Source organism: Mustelus asterias, unplaced genomic scaffold (genome assembly GCF_964213995.1).
Source record: "Mustelus asterias unplaced genomic scaffold, sMusAst1.hap1.1 HAP1_SCAFFOLD_2523, whole genome shotgun sequence".
Taxonomy (NCBI): Eukaryota; Metazoa; Chordata; class Chondrichthyes; order Carcharhiniformes; family Triakidae; genus Mustelus; species Mustelus asterias.
This window is the reverse complement of record NW_027592468.1, coordinates 924-17687: the sequence shown is the minus strand read 5'-3', so window position 1 is coordinate 17687 and position 16764 is coordinate 924. Positions and strand designations below refer to the sequence as shown.

At 41.9% G+C, this 16764-nt stretch overlaps 1 protein-coding gene across 6 annotated transcripts in view; it reads right to left on the bottom strand.

Annotated features, from left to right (window-relative positions):
* The window catches only part of ssb (small RNA binding exonuclease protection factor La), a 24247-nt gene extending 7483 nt beyond the window's left edge, over positions 1-16764 (bottom strand). Inside the window, exons 1-11 of one of the 6 annotated variants that reach the window (XM_078207616.1) lie at positions 16650-16764; positions 12596-12670; positions 10293-10396; positions 10039-10210; positions 6121-6228; positions 5935-6035; positions 5007-5072; positions 4123-4165; positions 875-1015; positions 607-793; positions 380-517 (exon numbers count right to left, since the gene is read on the bottom strand). In XM_078207616.1, coding sequence (XP_078063742.1) covers positions 380-517; positions 607-793; positions 875-1015; positions 4123-4165; positions 5007-5072; positions 5935-6035; positions 6121-6228; positions 10039-10210; positions 10293-10396; positions 12596-12661 — 1126 coding nt within the window. In that variant the 5' untranslated portion in view covers positions 12662-12670; positions 16650-16764. Of the gene's footprint in view, positions 1-379; positions 518-606; positions 794-874; positions 1016-4122; positions 4166-5006; positions 5073-5934; positions 6036-6120; positions 6229-10038; positions 10211-10292; positions 10397-12595; positions 12671-16587 lie in introns of all 6 variants that reach the window. The other 5 variants (XM_078207618.1, XM_078207619.1, XM_078207617.1 and 2 more) reach the window with 5 other exon arrangements.

Genomic DNA, 16764 nt, shown 5'->3' with positions numbered 1-16764 from the left:
AGAGCAGCACCTTCCAAACTCTCAACTTATCACCTAGCATGATGAAAACAGCAGGCAAAAGGGAATATCATACCCTGCAAATTACCCTCCAAGCCACACACCCGCAACTTGGAACTATAATCCCATATCTTCACTGTCACCAAGTCAAAATCCTGGAACTCCCTAACAGCACTGTAGATGAACCCACACCAGATGGACTTCAGTGGTTCAAGAACACAGCTCACAACCATCTTTCAAGGACAGCTAAGTATAGGCAACAAATGCTGGTCTCGCTAGTGACATCCCATGAAATGAATTCAGAAATTATGTAACTGGTTTAGACCACCCAGTGAAATATTTTCAATTCCTGGTTTAGTATCCACTGACAATTTCCACTTACTCATTTCTTTAGTTTCCTCCATTTCCTGACCACCATCTTCATCGTCACTTTCAAATGTTGTTTTCTTGCCTTGGAAATGCACCCTTTGTTGTCCCCAACTTCCCTTACCACCTCTTCCTCTAACTCTACCTCTTCGAGCTGCAAGTAAACAAGACATTAGTATTTTTGAAAAAGATTCAGAAAATGAACATGTCAAACAAGTGTCATCACTATAAATAAAGCTTTACCTTTGCCCTTTCGTTTGTTCAGAGACTCCTGCTGGTCTTCTATTATTTTCTTCAAAATTGCTTTTTCCTCTTCACCATCCACCAGTTCCCAGGTCACATCTTTGTCTCTCAATTGCAATTTTCCTCCATGGGCTGCTTCTGCCTTCTCAAGCGTTTCCTTTGCATTTGTTTTAAAAAGGATGCTTCCCTACAAATCACACAATGAATCCTTACAGTAGAAAAGTTTTAAAAAACAGAATCAACTTAATCTTCTAACAGTAATATTCACCTCTTTAGCACCCCTTATAAAATCTATCCATTGTATTTCACCGTGAATGGAGAAAATTTCATGAATATCCTCCCTGCATGTCTGATCCGCAAGGTCACCAGCGAACTTCAGCAAGCATCCAGTTTTTTCTTTGAAGGATTTCTTTAAAAGAAAAATAAAAGTAGTTTAAGATATCCCATGCCTTCCACTTCACTTCTAGAATGCTATTCAAGACCTCAGTGCAGAAGATAAAATTTGGTAACTTCTAATGCTGAGATCCACTTGCAAGTCTCAGTCACTCCATTCTAAGAGAGGGGCATCGCACAAAGTTAGCAGGATGACTAATGTTACATCTTTGTCAATCTTCCCCAATTTGTTTGCTGTGTGCAGCCTGCTTGTTGCACTTTATGGTCCCTTTAAGAAGTCCATGTATACGTCTTAAAGAGATGTCCCCTGTGCTACACACACCCGATTATTGGGCTGCATACTGCACAGTTGAGGGAACCGTGACCCTTGCTCAAGAAAAAGTCAATTATCTTCCTGACAATAGGACCTGTCCAGCCCCTTGATCCTGTTCAGGCAATCTTGGATCACAGTTGATCTGCACCTCAAATCCATGGCCCTCAACACCCTTACCCAACAAAGGTCTCATCGATTTCAGTCTTAAATTTTAATTGACCTACCATCCAAAGTCTGAGGAAGAGTTCCAGATTTCCTTTGTGAAGAATGCTTCCCGATTTCACTTCTGCCTAGCCTAGCTCTAGTGAGACTATAATAAAAAAGTAACACTTGGACAGCTGTGTATAAACATGGCATGTAAAGGGCAAATTATGCTCAACTAAAAATTAACAAGGGAATTTACTGAGCCAATATACAAAAAATGCAGTCAATGATATATTTAGACTTTCTAAAAGTAGAAGAGACTTATTGCAAACAGCAAGACCCATGGAACTTAGTATAAATGGAAGGATAAAGGGATTGGATTGAATTGGCAATATGTAGCTATGACCTGCTTCATGGATCAGTAGCAAGACCTCTTGTTCTCCAGACAAACAATTTGAGCACCAGTACATTGGAAGTATCAACATTTCCTGGTGCCAATTTAAAGGCAGGGTTAACAGGTTACAAGTAGTAAGTGGCATTGATGATTTGCACTAAAGAGTGATGCACTGAACTTCATACCCAAGTTCAATAGAGGCAGCAAGAGATTACAGGTAGACCATACACAGCTCTTGCTGCCTTGAATTGGTCAAGCTGCTCGTCTCATATCCAGTACTGGATGAACAGATATGTCCTCCGACATTGTCCTCCAAAGTTAACTATCAACCTCATCCCTCTCCTCTGCCAGAGATGGAACCAAATTATTCCCTCATAAGAAATGTTGACCCAGATGAACATTTCTGACCCTGTAGTCTTCCACCTCCCCAAAATCACCATCTCTGACCCTGCTTCAGCTCATCTGCTGCTGCCTTTTACCTCTAGACTCAACTACTCCAAAACAATAGTTGTTCTCCCATCTAGCATCCTCATCTAAACTCATGTTCACCACACTCCATTCAGCCATCATGCCAATGCTTTGACTTTAAAAAATTTATCCTGGTTTCCAAATTCCTCCATGGCTTCTCCCATCCTCCACTCCAAATCCAGCCTCTTACCCACTTCAGGTTTTTTGCACCACCATGGCCAACTGTGCATTCATCTGCGTAGGTGTTCTAATATCTCCTCCAATTTTGTTTAGAATTACTGAAGCACCATGGGACATTTTATAATGGTGTTTTCAATTAAATACATCAAAACAGGCTATATTAACATCAGATGTAGTTAACAGCAGTTAGTTTTAAAAATATGAAATGAGGTAAACTAACGAGAGTCAGAAACAAAGCATTAAATTTAATTTCAGCATTGGATAAAAGTTAAGGGCAAAATATTGGAAATGTAATATCACACGGACTACAAATCAGGATGAATAAGCCATTCAGCCCCTTGGAACTGCTCAGCCATTTAATAAGATAATGGCTGATTGGAGTGGAGGCCACAATCCACTTTCTTGCCTACCCTTCAGCCCCCTTGTAAGCCAAGACTTTCATCTACCTCTATACATTTAATGACCTTTCTTCTACTGCTCTGCGTGGAAGTGTGCCACAGACTCAGCTCCAAAATAAATTGTCTTCATCTCCGTCTTAATTGGGGGACCCCTTCTTTTTAAAATGGTGTCTTTAGTATTGGTCTCTCCCACAAGAGGAAAATATCCTTTCAGCATCCAGTGTCAATTTCATTCAAGAACATCTTATCTTGCATGTTTCAATAAGATCACCTCATTCTAAACTCTAATGGATACAGGCCAAACCCCTGTCTATCAAAATGCAAAATTAAAAAGACAAACATTAAAAGACATGGCAAAAGCAGGAAAATTAGAGAGCTCTGAGGGACAGAAATGGTGTACCCCCTCTGCTTGAACATAATAAAATTATGGAACCCATTGAAAGAGATTTTTGTCTTAAATCATAATTCAGACAATCCCATGGCTAGCAATATTGAAAGAATTGTCACAATCAGCCCTCAAAGGACACCAGCAAGACCCTGGGGTAAATGGTGGTTTTCTTTTAATAACAAAAATTGACTCGCAAAGCATAATTCATTTCATAGAGTAGGAAACAGCAATCTAAAAATCAACCTCCGCATAGCGAAATTCAAGTACAAATTCCTGGAGGTTCTCTGCAGCTGATCTTCTAAATCAACTTGCCAATTTAAAACGCAGCGAGACACAAGTACTCATCTAGCCACCTTCAAAGCAAAGACTGAATATAAAATAAGTTGGCTGAATGGTATGAAGCAGAGGATAGTGGTGTTATTTTGCAGATCGTACTAAAAATTGCCCCATTTGGAGAAATGTGATGGGAGAACTACTGTTTCATATTAGCCTATACAACACCTAGATCATTTTCTTCTCAGCTCAAGATTAATTTTGTAAATACAAGACTGGATAATAAACTTTGACTTATTATCTGAACTATAGCCAAACTATATATAATCTTCACTGGACAGAGATAAGAATCAGGGGTAGGAACCACAGCAAGTAGCCCCTTAGAAACCCAGGCCCATTATAAACACCATCAATATCCTATCTGAAATCAGCTTGGTGTGTGTGTTTTTGGTCGTCATTGTATAAACTTGCTGAGCCATGGAGAAAATAACCTAATTCTTTATTAAATTTATCAGCTTTTTATACATTTGTATTCATTAATTTTTATCTGCTAAAGAAAACTTACGTCAGGCCCATCAAGATTCTCCACATGTTTCTGTTCTTTCTCACTACAGTACAGAAGAGGAATAGAGATCAAGTCAATGGTGGTGCTTGCTACAACGTGGATAAATGTTCTCATGACAGCACAAACAATAAACTAGCTTTGCCTAAATCACCATTTTTTTAAAAAAGACATCAAGGGATGCTTGGGCCTAACTTATTGGAGTGGGGGAAGACAGCAAATTCCAAACAAATGTCTCTTTGAAATTAAAAACTCATGCATGTTAGAAAGTTAGATTAACATTACTCACATTGACAATACCCATTAGACAGTATGCAAACTGAGTATACAAGCAGCCACATCATTTAGTGTCCTTCAGGTTTCCTGGATAAAAGCACCCATTCCATCTACTGAGTACAATCAAGCTCAAGATGTAGCTTTCACTGTGGTAAATGCAACTTGGCCTCAACCATTTCATGGAATCCCTATAGTGCAGGAGGCCATTCAGCCCATTGAGTCTGCACCAACCACAGTACCACCCAGCCCCCATCCCTGTCGCCACCACGTATTTATCCTGCTACTCCCCCTAACACTAAGGGGCAATTTATCATGGCCAATCCACCTAACCCACACGCCTTTGGACTGTGGGAGGAAACTGGAGCACCCAGAGGAAACCCCCACAGACACGGGGAGAACGTGCAAATTCCACACAGTGACCCAAGCCGGGAATCGAACCTGGGTTCCTGGCGCTGTGAGGCAGCAGTGCTGATCACTATGCCAATTTCTGCCACAATTTAAGGTAGTATTGAATGCACTACTGCTTTCTTCTCCAATCTGCATTTCTTTCCCCTGCCAAAAAAGAGATAGTATAAAGATTTTATAGTTGTCACAAATTTGTAATCACTTACTTTTTTTTGTTTTTTGCTGTTTTATGCTGTTTCCTTTCTTCAGATTTCTTTACAAAATAAGCTTCTCTTAGAGAGAAAAAATAAATTTAAGAACTGATTAAGTGCACTGACCCATTGAGCATCGACCAATCAGCAGATCAAGCTTGAAAATACATTTATTTGAAGAGGCAAATACAAACTTTTTCTATGGATATTTGAGAAATTGGACACTTCGATATTTATTTGATGGAGCACCCTTACCATAGGCATTAAAGCACGCAATGTCTCATTCAACTGAAAATTTGACACTACCAAGCACTTGCCAACTCTGAAATCTGCAAATTCTTGAAGGCAGATTACAATACTTCAGTACATTCCATTGCCACTCATCTTTAGTTAAGAGAAACTTCAGTATTCTCAGTTTGGAAAAGCAAAAGAAGTCTCCTTGTCCAATCTCAAAATGAAGGCCAAGAGGCAAACATTGTACAAAACCAGACTGACTCACCTGAAAATAGATCATGGCAACAAAAAAAAAATTGTTTGGAAACTAAATGAGAGCACACCTTGCTGAAGAACAGACAAGAAAATTGTACTGAATTATATAATGGTGAATATCCAGATTTAGATCATAAATTTGCATCAGCTACAAATATCTAGAATGGGATCAAAAATCAAACCACACATTCATCCAATGATCTGGTTAAACACGAGTATATTTCTTTAAAAAGGAACTTCATGGGATGATTTAATTGTTTTGTGCTAAAATATTGATTTGTATATTAAAACTACAAATAAATACAAGTCTTTACCACCAAATCAAGCACTTGTCTTTGAGAAACCAAGATCAAGGCAACTTCTGCTTTCCAATCAGGCTCTCAACTAAGTTGACTTTCCTTCCAAATCAGCATACAAATACTAAGACTATGCTACACCAAAAGTTGACACTTACTTGAAAAGCACGATCATGTCATTGTCCTTGTATTTCAGACCCGGCATTTCTACAAATTTTGTGGCAGAATCTGTACTGTCAAAGACCACAAATACTGATCCCTGTTAACAGAAAAGACAGGGAACAATTCAGTATTTCAAGTGCAAATTGTGGGGGTTTGGGAAGATAAAGGAAAAAAATACAGACCTTAAATTGTCTCTGCAATGTCCTTCTCATCTGTATGTTTTCCACAGGCCCAGTTTCATCAAACCAGCCCTTAATTTCATCAAGTGTGGCACTTGTGGGAAAGCCTTTCTGTTCAGTGCAAAGATGAAGCATTAAGATAGATGACAGAAGTGGGAAACTATGAAGCAAGCAAATTAATTTTTAAAAATCCAAATTCAGTTTCTTATTTCAAGCAAAGGCTCCGCCACTGAAATTTTATATTGTACAAATTACAAAAAGTTAACAATGAGGAAACCCACACAGACAGGGAAAATGTGTACAGTGACCCAAGGCCAGAATCTAACCCAGGTCCCTGGTGCTGTGATGCAGCAGTGCTAACCACTGTGCCACAAAACAATCCTCCAAAAAAATCTGTTGGGAAAACTCATTTTTAAACTGTGCTCTAACCCTAGTATTTCCAAGGGAAACATTCTCTCAGCATTTACACTGTCCAAGTCCCCAGGATCTTGTACATTTCAATGAGGTTATCTTCTCATTCTTCTAAGTTGCAATGGATTCGGACCCAACTTGGTCAATCTTTTCTCAGAAGTCAGCCCCTTCACCTCAGGAATCAGTCGAGTGAATCTTCTGAACTGCTTCTAATGCAATTATATCCTTTTTGAAGTGAAACCAAACTGTACACTACTCCAGATGTGGTCTCACTAATGAGCTATACAATGCAGCAAAATATCACTTGCATTTCATTTTTCTTGCAATAAACAGTCCATTTGCCTTCCTAATTACTTTGTATACCTTGCAATTCATGTACTAGGCCACCCAGATACCCATGTATCTCAATTCTGCTCTTTACTTTTAAATAATATTCTGCACTTCGATTTTTCTTGCCAAAAGTGGACAAGTTCACATTTTCCCCACATTATATACCATAGAATCCCTACAGTGCAGAAGGAGGCCATTCAGCCCATCAACTCTGCAGTGACAACAATCCCAACAGGCCCTCTTCCCATAATCCCACATATTTACCCTGCTAATCCCCTGACACTAGGATCAATTTAGCATGGCTAACCAATCTAACTGCACATTTATGGACTGTGGGAGCACCTGAGGAAACCAACTCAGACATGGGGGTAATGTGCAAACTCCACAGACAGTGGCCTGAGGCCCGAATTGAACCAGGGTTTCTGGCGCTGAGGTAGGAGCGCTAACCACTGCCACCCCATCTGCCAAATTTTTGCCCATTCATTATATCCCTTTGCAGATTCGATGTCAAAGAACGAAGAACAATACAGCACAGGAACAGGCCCTCCAAGCCTGCGCCGCTCATGTGCCCAACTGGACCATCCGTTTGTATCCCTCTATTCCCAGTCTGTTCATGTAGCTATCTAGACAAGTCTTAAATGATCCCAGCGTGTCCGCCTCAATCACCTTGCTTGGCAGTGTATTCCAGGGCCCCACCACCCTCTGTAAAATATGTCCCCCTGACATCTGTGTTGATCCTTGCCCCTCTCACCTTGAACCCGTGACCCCTTGTGTTCGTCACCTCCGACCTGGGAAAAAGCTTCCCACTGTTCACTCTATCTATGCCCTTCATAATTTTATACACCTCTATTAGGTCGCCCCTCATCCTCAGTCTTTCCAGGGAGAACCACCCCAGTTTACCCAATTTCTCCTCATAGCTAAGACCCTCCATACCAGGCAACATCCTGGTAAACCTTTTCTATACTCTCTCCAAAGCCTCCACATCCTTCTGGTAGTGTGGTGACCAGAACTGGATGCAGTATTCCAAATGTGGCCTAACCAACATTCTATACAGCTGCAACATCATATGCCAACTTTTATATTCTATGCCCCGTCCAATAAAGGCAAGCATGCCATATGCCTTCTTCACCACCCTCTCACCTGTGCTGCCACCTTTAAGGATCTGTGGACTTGTACACCCAGGTCCCTGTGTGTCTATACTCCTGATGGTTCTGCCATTTATTGTATAGCTCCCCCTTACATTAGATCTACCAAAATGCATCACTTCGCATTTATCTGGATTAAATTCCATCTGCCATTTCTCCACCCAATGTTCCAGCCTATCTATATCCTGCTGTATTCTCTGACAATGTTCATCACTATCTGCAACTCCACCAATCTTTGTGATGTCCGGAAACTTACTGATCACACCAGCTACATCTTCCTCCAAATCATTTATATATATTATATATATTACAAACAGCAGAGGTCCCAGTACAGAGCCCTGCGGAACACCACTAGTCACAGAACTCCAACCGGAGAAAGACCCCTCCACTGCTACCCTCTGTCTTCTATGGCTAAGCCAGTTCTTCACCCATCTAGCTAGCTCACCTTTTATCCCGTGAGATTTAACCTTTTGCACCAGCCTGCCATGAGGGACCTTGTCAAACGCTTTACTAAAATCCATATAGACGACATCCATGGCCCTTCCCTCATCAATCGTTTTTGTCACCTCCTCAAAAAACTCAACCAAATTTGTGAGGCATGACCTCCCTCGTACAAAACCATGCTGTCCATCGCTAATGAGATTATTCAGTTCTAAATGCGCATATATCCTATCTCTAAGAATCTTCAACAATTTCTCGACCACTGACGTCAAGCTCACTGGCCTATAATTACCCGGGTTATCCTTGCTACCCTTCTTAAATGACGGGACCACATTTGCTATCCTCCAATCCTCTGGGACCTCACTTGTGTCCAGTGAAGAGACAAAGATTTCTGTTAGAGGCCCAGCAATTTCATCTCTTGCCCCCCTGAGGAGTCTAGGATAGATGCTATCTGGCCCTGGGGATTCGTCTGTCTTGATGTTTCCTAAAAAACCTAACACTTCCTCCCTTGTAATTGAGATTTTTTCTAACGGGTCAACACATCTGAGACACTACCAGTCAACATGTCCTCCCTCTTCACAATTTACTCTCCTACCCATCTTTGTCACCAGCAAATTTAGCAACCATACATTCAGTTCCTTCATCGTTGAAAGACTTCAATATTCCTGGCGACTTGCCAGACTTCAGTTCTAGCATTAAGTTTTTCCATCCGTTTCATCAGCATTTCTTGGATGTTAGTGTCTGCCACAGTAATAACATGTTCAATGTTTCTGCCATTTCCTTATTTCCCCATTATTAATTACCCAGGCTTTCACTTCTTTTAGTTACTTTCTTTCCCCTATTCTAAATACTTGTAAAAACCCTTAATGTTTTTAAACATTCTAGCTAGTTTTGTCACACAAAATTCTTTCCTCATTTACTTTTTTAGTCATTCTTTTAAATGATATCCAATTTTCTGACCTATCACCAATCTATCTTTTACTTCCTTAGATAGTCACAAATGGTGCATTTGTCTCCTGTCTTTAGCACTAGAATGCATCTTTACTGAGTGTTATGAAATATCTCCTTAATGCCTGCTACCACTTTAGCCAGCTCTTTCTTCAAAATATTGCAACTGCCTTTAGTTAGGTTGGAAGCATTGGTAACTGAGCAGATTGGGTTTGTACTCGTTGGAATTTAGAAGGCTGAGGGGGGATCTTATAGAGACCTATAAGATAATGAAGGGGCTGGATAGGGTAGAAGTGGAGAGATTCTTTCCACTTAGAAAGGAAGCTCGAACTAGAGGGCACAGCCTCAAAATAGGGTGGTGAATCTCTGGAATTCTCTGCCCACTGAAGTGGTGGAGGCTACCTCGTTGAATATGTTTAAATCACGGATAGATGGATTCCTGATCGGTAAGGGAATTAGGGGTTATAGGGATCAGGCAGGTAAGTGGAACTGATCCATTTCAGATCAGCCATAATCTTATTGAATGGCGGGGCAGGCTCGAGGGGCTAGATGGCCTACTCCTGCTCCTATTTCTTATGTTCTTAGACAAAGTGCGTGAAAAGAAAATATACTAAAATTAGAAGTTTCATAAGACATGAATACTTACAACATACACAGATCTAGCTTTCACAGAGTTTTTGTAGTCCTCAAATTCAGGAAGAGGTTTGCTTGGGGAACGACGAATTTTGGTTTTATCTTCACTTATTTCCAGAAGTCCACTATTTGATTTCTTGAGTCCTTCAACTATTACAGTGAAATCTGTTGTCAGACGATTTAACCTGCAAGGCATTTAAAACTCAGACTACTCATGTCACCATTTTTATGTCATTATTTGTCTTGAGCAAAAACAATTTTCCTTACCTATTGAATTTAATCATCGTTTCCAGGGGTACCCAACCATCATCCAACTTGATCTGTTCTTTGAGAAATTTATCACGTGGCAAATTGTGATCACCAAAGTAATACTGCACAAAGACAACAAAATAACTTTTCAGTCAAGAAATTGTCAGAAAGGAGTCCAATTTAACAAATTGTTGTTTAGGTCAGTCAACAAACAGGTTTACAGATTTATTTTTTTTAATTCATTCGTGGGATGTGGGTGTCACTGGGTTATTACCCATCCTTAAATGCCCTTGAACTGAGCAACTTGCTAGGTCATTTCATGGATATGAAGTTGGCTAAATGAGGGGGCACAGTGGTGAATGGTCAGTTGCTCCTTAGATTGGAAGTGCACCAATGCTTTTTTGATCTACATTAATGAGCCAATGTACAGGGCACAATTTTAAAATCTACAGATGAAATGTGAAGATAGTGATAGACTTCAAGAGTTCATGGAACAGACTGATGGAATGGGTGGATACATGACAAAAAATTAAATGCAGCGTTGTATGATTTTGAGTACAAGAATGAGGAGAGGCAATATAAAGGATACAGTGCCAAAGGGCATGTAGATCAAAAATCTCGAGACATAGGTGCACCAATTTTTAAAAGTGACAGGGCAGGCTGAGAAAGCAGTAAGAAACACAGGATCCCGGACACATGTAAAGGCAGAGTACAAAAGCAAGGAAGTTATGGTGAACCTTTATAAATCATATGTTCAACTTCACTAAAGGCAAGTAGTAAAGGCATTAAATAATGTGCAGAAAGGACATAAGATTTTCAGGGATGAGGTACTTTGGTTACCGAGATGATCAAACAGGACCATCTTACAGAATAGAGGTCAAGAGGAGATTTGAGAGGGGTTCAAAGTCATGTTGCGGCTGGACAGAAACTGTACCAGCTGGCAGGAGTCAAGAATTAGAGGACACCAGATTTAAAGTAATTGGTAAAAGAATTAAGGTGACATGATAAAAACTTTTAAAGCAGAGTGCATTGGAGGTTGTTTCAATCATGGTTTTCAAAAGGGAATTGGATAATTATGAAAAAAGGATTTATAGTGTTCGCAGAAAAGGGCAGAATGGGACAAGTGGATTGCATTTGCAGACAGCCAGCACGGACATGACAGATGGCCTGCCTCAATGTTGCAATCTTTCTTTGACTCCTTTCTACTTTATCCATGAACTTCTGAATTCTGGGGCTGGCCAGGTGGACTCAAGGGGCCCTTTATACTTCAAATATTCCTACAAATATTCCTACACAAGCTAAGCATCCACTTGTCTAGAATAATCAGAACAGTACGTTCAATGAAAGCTCCACTTTGGAAACAAACCTGCAGCTTGCAATCAAATCCAACTTTGTTGCAGCAATAACAAAATAGCAAGCAGCAGCAGTACAAGATTAACGAGATACACAGTGAGTTCCAATAGTCATAGGAATAGTCATCTGTTTCCTACAAGCAGTGATATTTGTAAAATCATCGAATAAAATTGTCCATTCTACACCCTTAGCCACAGGCAGAACAGGAATCTTGAAGATTGAAAAAAGTTTCATACTTCTGCAAAAGAATGTTGGATTCAAAGAACAAAACATGCAGCATTTGTAAAACAAGTCTGCCACATGTTTATTCTTTCAGCAAGTCAATAATGCTTTGGAAGTGGGTGCCATATTTAAAACAGTTGCATAGCAACACATTTGCAGCTTCCACTGATCACCACACAGCAAGGTTTATTACCTTTCCTCCTTCCTACACCTACTGGGTTAATTGACTACAACTTGCTAAGCGAAAAAACTGCATGCTACCTACCACTATCTGTTGGACTTCATTAGTATTTAGATGTGCAATGTCATGGAATACAAGGCCATGGGCTAAGTACTGGAGAATGGGATTCGAATAGTTAGGTGGCTTGTATTTGACCAGCACAGACATGGGCCAAAGGGCTTTTTTCTGTGCTGCATACCTTAATGAGTCTGACTTCTAACAGAAGAAATTCATCCAACTGCCTTTATTTTCAATGCAGTCTAAGAGAGGATGCTACAGATGTTGAGGGAAATGAGCAGAACAGAAGGGAAACTTTACTCATGCAAGGTAGAGTGAGTATTGATTTTGTTCCATTTATTCTGCCAAGCAACACAAAGCTAAGCACAGGAAGATTTAATTCTGATGTAGAGTTGCTGGTAATTTAGACCACCACTACTTCCACAAAATGGAGTTGGGAGTGCCAATTTTTTCAAAATTCCTCATCACATTATCAAAACATCAACCCAGTTCCACATGTATTACATACTTCAATCTGTTCGCATATTTTCTTCTCCAGCGGAGTTATTTCTTGAGCCACTCCATTCTCTGCCATCGTAGCAACCTATACAGGGGGAAATAAATACATTATTCTAGCCACCACATAAATTAAACTTGTCGATAAACAGGTTTATTGTGCCTTAGACTAACAAAGTTCCTAATTGAAACTATAGCACTCCAAAGACAAACTTTTTTCCCCAATATCAGGAGAGTAAAATCTACAGTGGTGCATTGAGGACCACTGACTCAAGTTTTTAAATGCAACAATTGACAGAAACACAACAAACTTTCATTTTAAGTTCATCCTTGGGATGTCTGTTACTGACAAAGTCATGATGTGGAGATGCCGGCATTGGACTGGGGTAAACACAGTGAGTCTCACAACACCAGGTTAAAGTCCAATAGGTTTATTTGGTAGCACAAGCCACTAGCTTTCGGAGCGCTGCCCTTTCATCAGGTGAGTGGGAGTTCTGTTCACAAACAGGGCATATAAAGACACAAACTCAATTTACAAAATAATGGTTGGATTGCGAGTCTTTACAGGTAATCAAGTCTTAAAGGTACAGACAATATGAGTGGAGAGAGGGTTAAGCACAGGTTAAAGAGATGTGTATCGTCTCCAGCCAGGACAGTTAGAGAGATTTTGCAAGCCCGGGCAAGTCATGGGGGTTACAGACAGTGTCACATGAACCCAAGATCCCGGTTGAGGCCGTCCTCATGTGTGCGGAACTTGGCTATCAGTCTCTGCTCAGCGACTCTGCGCTGTCATGTGTTGTGAAGGCCGCCTTGGAGAACTCTTACCCGAAGATCAGAGGCCAAATGCCCGTGACTGCTGAAGTGTTCCCAACAGGAAGTGAACACGCTTGCCTGGTGATTGTTGAGCGGTGTTCATTCATCCGTTGTCGTAGCGTCTGCATGGTCTCCCCGATTGTACCATGCCTCGGGACATCCTTTCCTGCAGCGTATCAGGTGGAAAGGATGTCCCGAGGCATGGTACAATCAGGGAGACCATGCAGATGCTACGACAACAGATAAGAACATAAGAAATAGGAGCAGGAGTAGGCCATCTAGCCCCTCGAGCCTGCCCCGCCATTCAATAAGATCATGGCTGATCTGAAGTGGATCAGTTCCACTTACCCGCCTGATCCCTATAACCCCTAATTCCCTTACCGATCAGGAATCCATCTATCCGTGATTTAAACAGATTCAACGAGGTAGCCTCCACCACTTCAGTGGGCAGAGAATTCCAGAGATTCACCACCCTCAGAGAAGACGTTCCTCCTCAACTCTGTCCTAAACTGACCCCCCTTTATTTTGAGGCTGTGCCCTCTAGTTCGAGCTTCCTTTCTAAGTGGAAAGAATCTCTCCATCTCTACCCTATCCAGCCCCTTCATTATTTTATAGGTCTCTATAAGATCCCCCCTCAGCCTTCTAAATTCCAACGAATACAAACCCAATCTGCCCAGTCTCTCCTCATAATCAACACCCCTCATCTCTGGTATCAACCTGGTGAACCTTCTCTGCACTCCCTCCAAGGCCAATATATCCTTCCGCAAATAAGGGGACCAATACTGCACACAGTATTCCAGCTGCGGCCTCACCAATGCCCTGAACAGATGCAGCAAGACATCTCTGCTTTTATATTCTATCCCCCTTGCGATATAGGCCAACATCCCATTTGCCTTCTTGATCACCTGTTGCACCTGCAGACTGGGTTTTTGCGTCTCATGCACAAGGTCCCCCAGGTCCCTCTGCACAGCAGCATGTTGTAATTTCTTTCCATTTAGATAATAATCCAATTTGCTATTACTTCTTCCAAAGTGAATAACCTCGCATTTGTTAAAGTTATACTCCATCTGCCAGATCCTCGCCCACTCACTCAGCCTGTCCAAATCTCTCTGCAGACCTTCTACGCCCTCCACATGATTCACTTTTCCACTTATCTTTGTGTCGTCTGCAAACTTTGTTACCCTACACTCAGTCCCCTCCTCCAGATCGTCTACATAAATGATAAATAGTTGAGGCCCCAGTACCGATCCCTGCGGCACGCCACTAGTTACCATCTGCCACCCAGAAAAGCACCCATTTATTCCGACTCTCTGCTTCCTGTCGGATAGCCAATCCCCAATCCACGCTAACACCCTACCCCCAACTCCGTGAATGAATGAACGGAGTTGGCGGTAGGGTGTTGGCGTGGATGAATGAACACCACTCAACAATCACCAGGCAAGCGTGTTCTCTTCCTGTTGGGGAACACTTCAGCAGTCACAGGCATTCGGCCTCTGATCTTCAGGTAAGCGTTCTCCAAGGCGGCCTTCACGACACACGACAATGCAGAGTCGCTGAGCAGAGACTGATAGCCAAGTTCCGCACATGAGGACGGCCTCAACCAGGATCTTGGGTTCCTGTCACACTGTCTGTAACCCCCATGACTTGCCTGGGCTTGCAAAATCTCACTAACCATCCTGGCTGGAGACAATACACATCTCTTTAACCTATGCTTAACCCTCTCTCCACTCACATTGTCTGTATCTTTAAGACTTGATTACCTGTAAAGACTCGCAATCCAACCATTATTTTGTAAATTGAGTTTGTGCCTTTATATGCCCTGTTTGAGAACAGAACTCCCACTCACCTGATGAAGGAGCAGCGCTCCGAAAGCTAGTGGCTTTTGCTACCAAATAAACCTATTGGACTTTAACCTGGTGTTGAGACTTCTTACTGACAAAGTCAATACTTCTTGTCCATCCTTAACTGCCCTCAAGAAGATGGCGGTTAGTGAAGTTCTTGAACTGTTGCAGTCCTCGTCACTTAGGTACACCCACAGGGATGTTGCTGAGGAAATACCAAGATTTTGACCCAGCAACGCAGGAACAGATTTCCAGTCTGAACCCAGTCAGATTAGTAACTGCGGGTCCTCCAATTGGCTTAACTACGATGAGCAACCAATCACAATTCCACTCCTGATTATTACTGGCAGGTGCAATTGTGGACATTGGATCAGGACAACATTAAGCTTACATATAGCTCCCCAAGACAAAACAAATCGAGGTGAATGGCCACTTCACAAAGTATGAGCTTCATCAGGTATCTGTACCAAATTCAGATTAACCCTTTTCAATTTCTTGGTACATTTCACATTCTTCAAAATTCAAGGAACATAAGCTTGACATTAAAGATAAATTGCTCATCTGGACATTAATAGTCTAATAGAAATCAGTGCTATCAGATCAACTTTTCAACATTAGTTGGAATTCAAAGTATACAGACTACACCAAGCTGGTGGAAAGATGCCGAATGTTTTCTCAAACCATTAAGACAAAACTTTAACGTGCAGTTAGAAAGAAAACTTAAAAATGAATGTGGTATTAGAGTGGGACTTTGATGACTCCACACTTGCCAGAACAGGTACATTTAGGAAAGTACATTCAATGTACTTCTGCAAGAAAATTATGACGACTAAATTTCGAAAACGGAATACAAGTGGATGAAACACACGATCAAGTTTGATGCAAAATAGTGTGACCCACCCCCAAGAAGTGCGGATTAAATACACATGCGTCCTTGCTCCAACTGAGGGTTGGTTACTGAATAGCAATCACAAATTATGTCAATAAAAGTAGTTCCCCTAATTAGGCATCATTCCGAATGCATTGCATCTCTGAAAAATTCAATGAAACTTCCTTGCTGTTACCAACACCCTGCTGCAACCGAGTGTTTGCTCATCCCTCCCCCCTCAAGGCATGGCGGCGAAGCCACGAGGTTGCCCCCCAAACCCCCTTGCGACAGGATGATTGAGCGATCCAAGCCGCATGATCCGGACGAGAAAGTCCACAGTAGCAGCCGGCAGGACAGCAACTGGAAACCCGCCCGGCCCTGACACGGCCCGGGGCTGTCGCAGCCGCCTCTCAGCCCAGGCAAGGAGAAACACACTCACAGCCCCCCACCCCCAAGAGAGTGCCGCGTCCTGCTCACTCTTACGGTAGATACCTAACAACACGAGCCGCGGCCTTGAGGAAAACATAACCAGCCGCCTCACCTACCGCCACACAGCTCGGTGCCACTTTCAGTAGCGCGCTCGCCGCCGCCGCCGCTATTTAAAGCCTCTTGCGCATCCCAGCAGACACCACGGCGGCGGCGGCAGCGCACGCGCGCGCT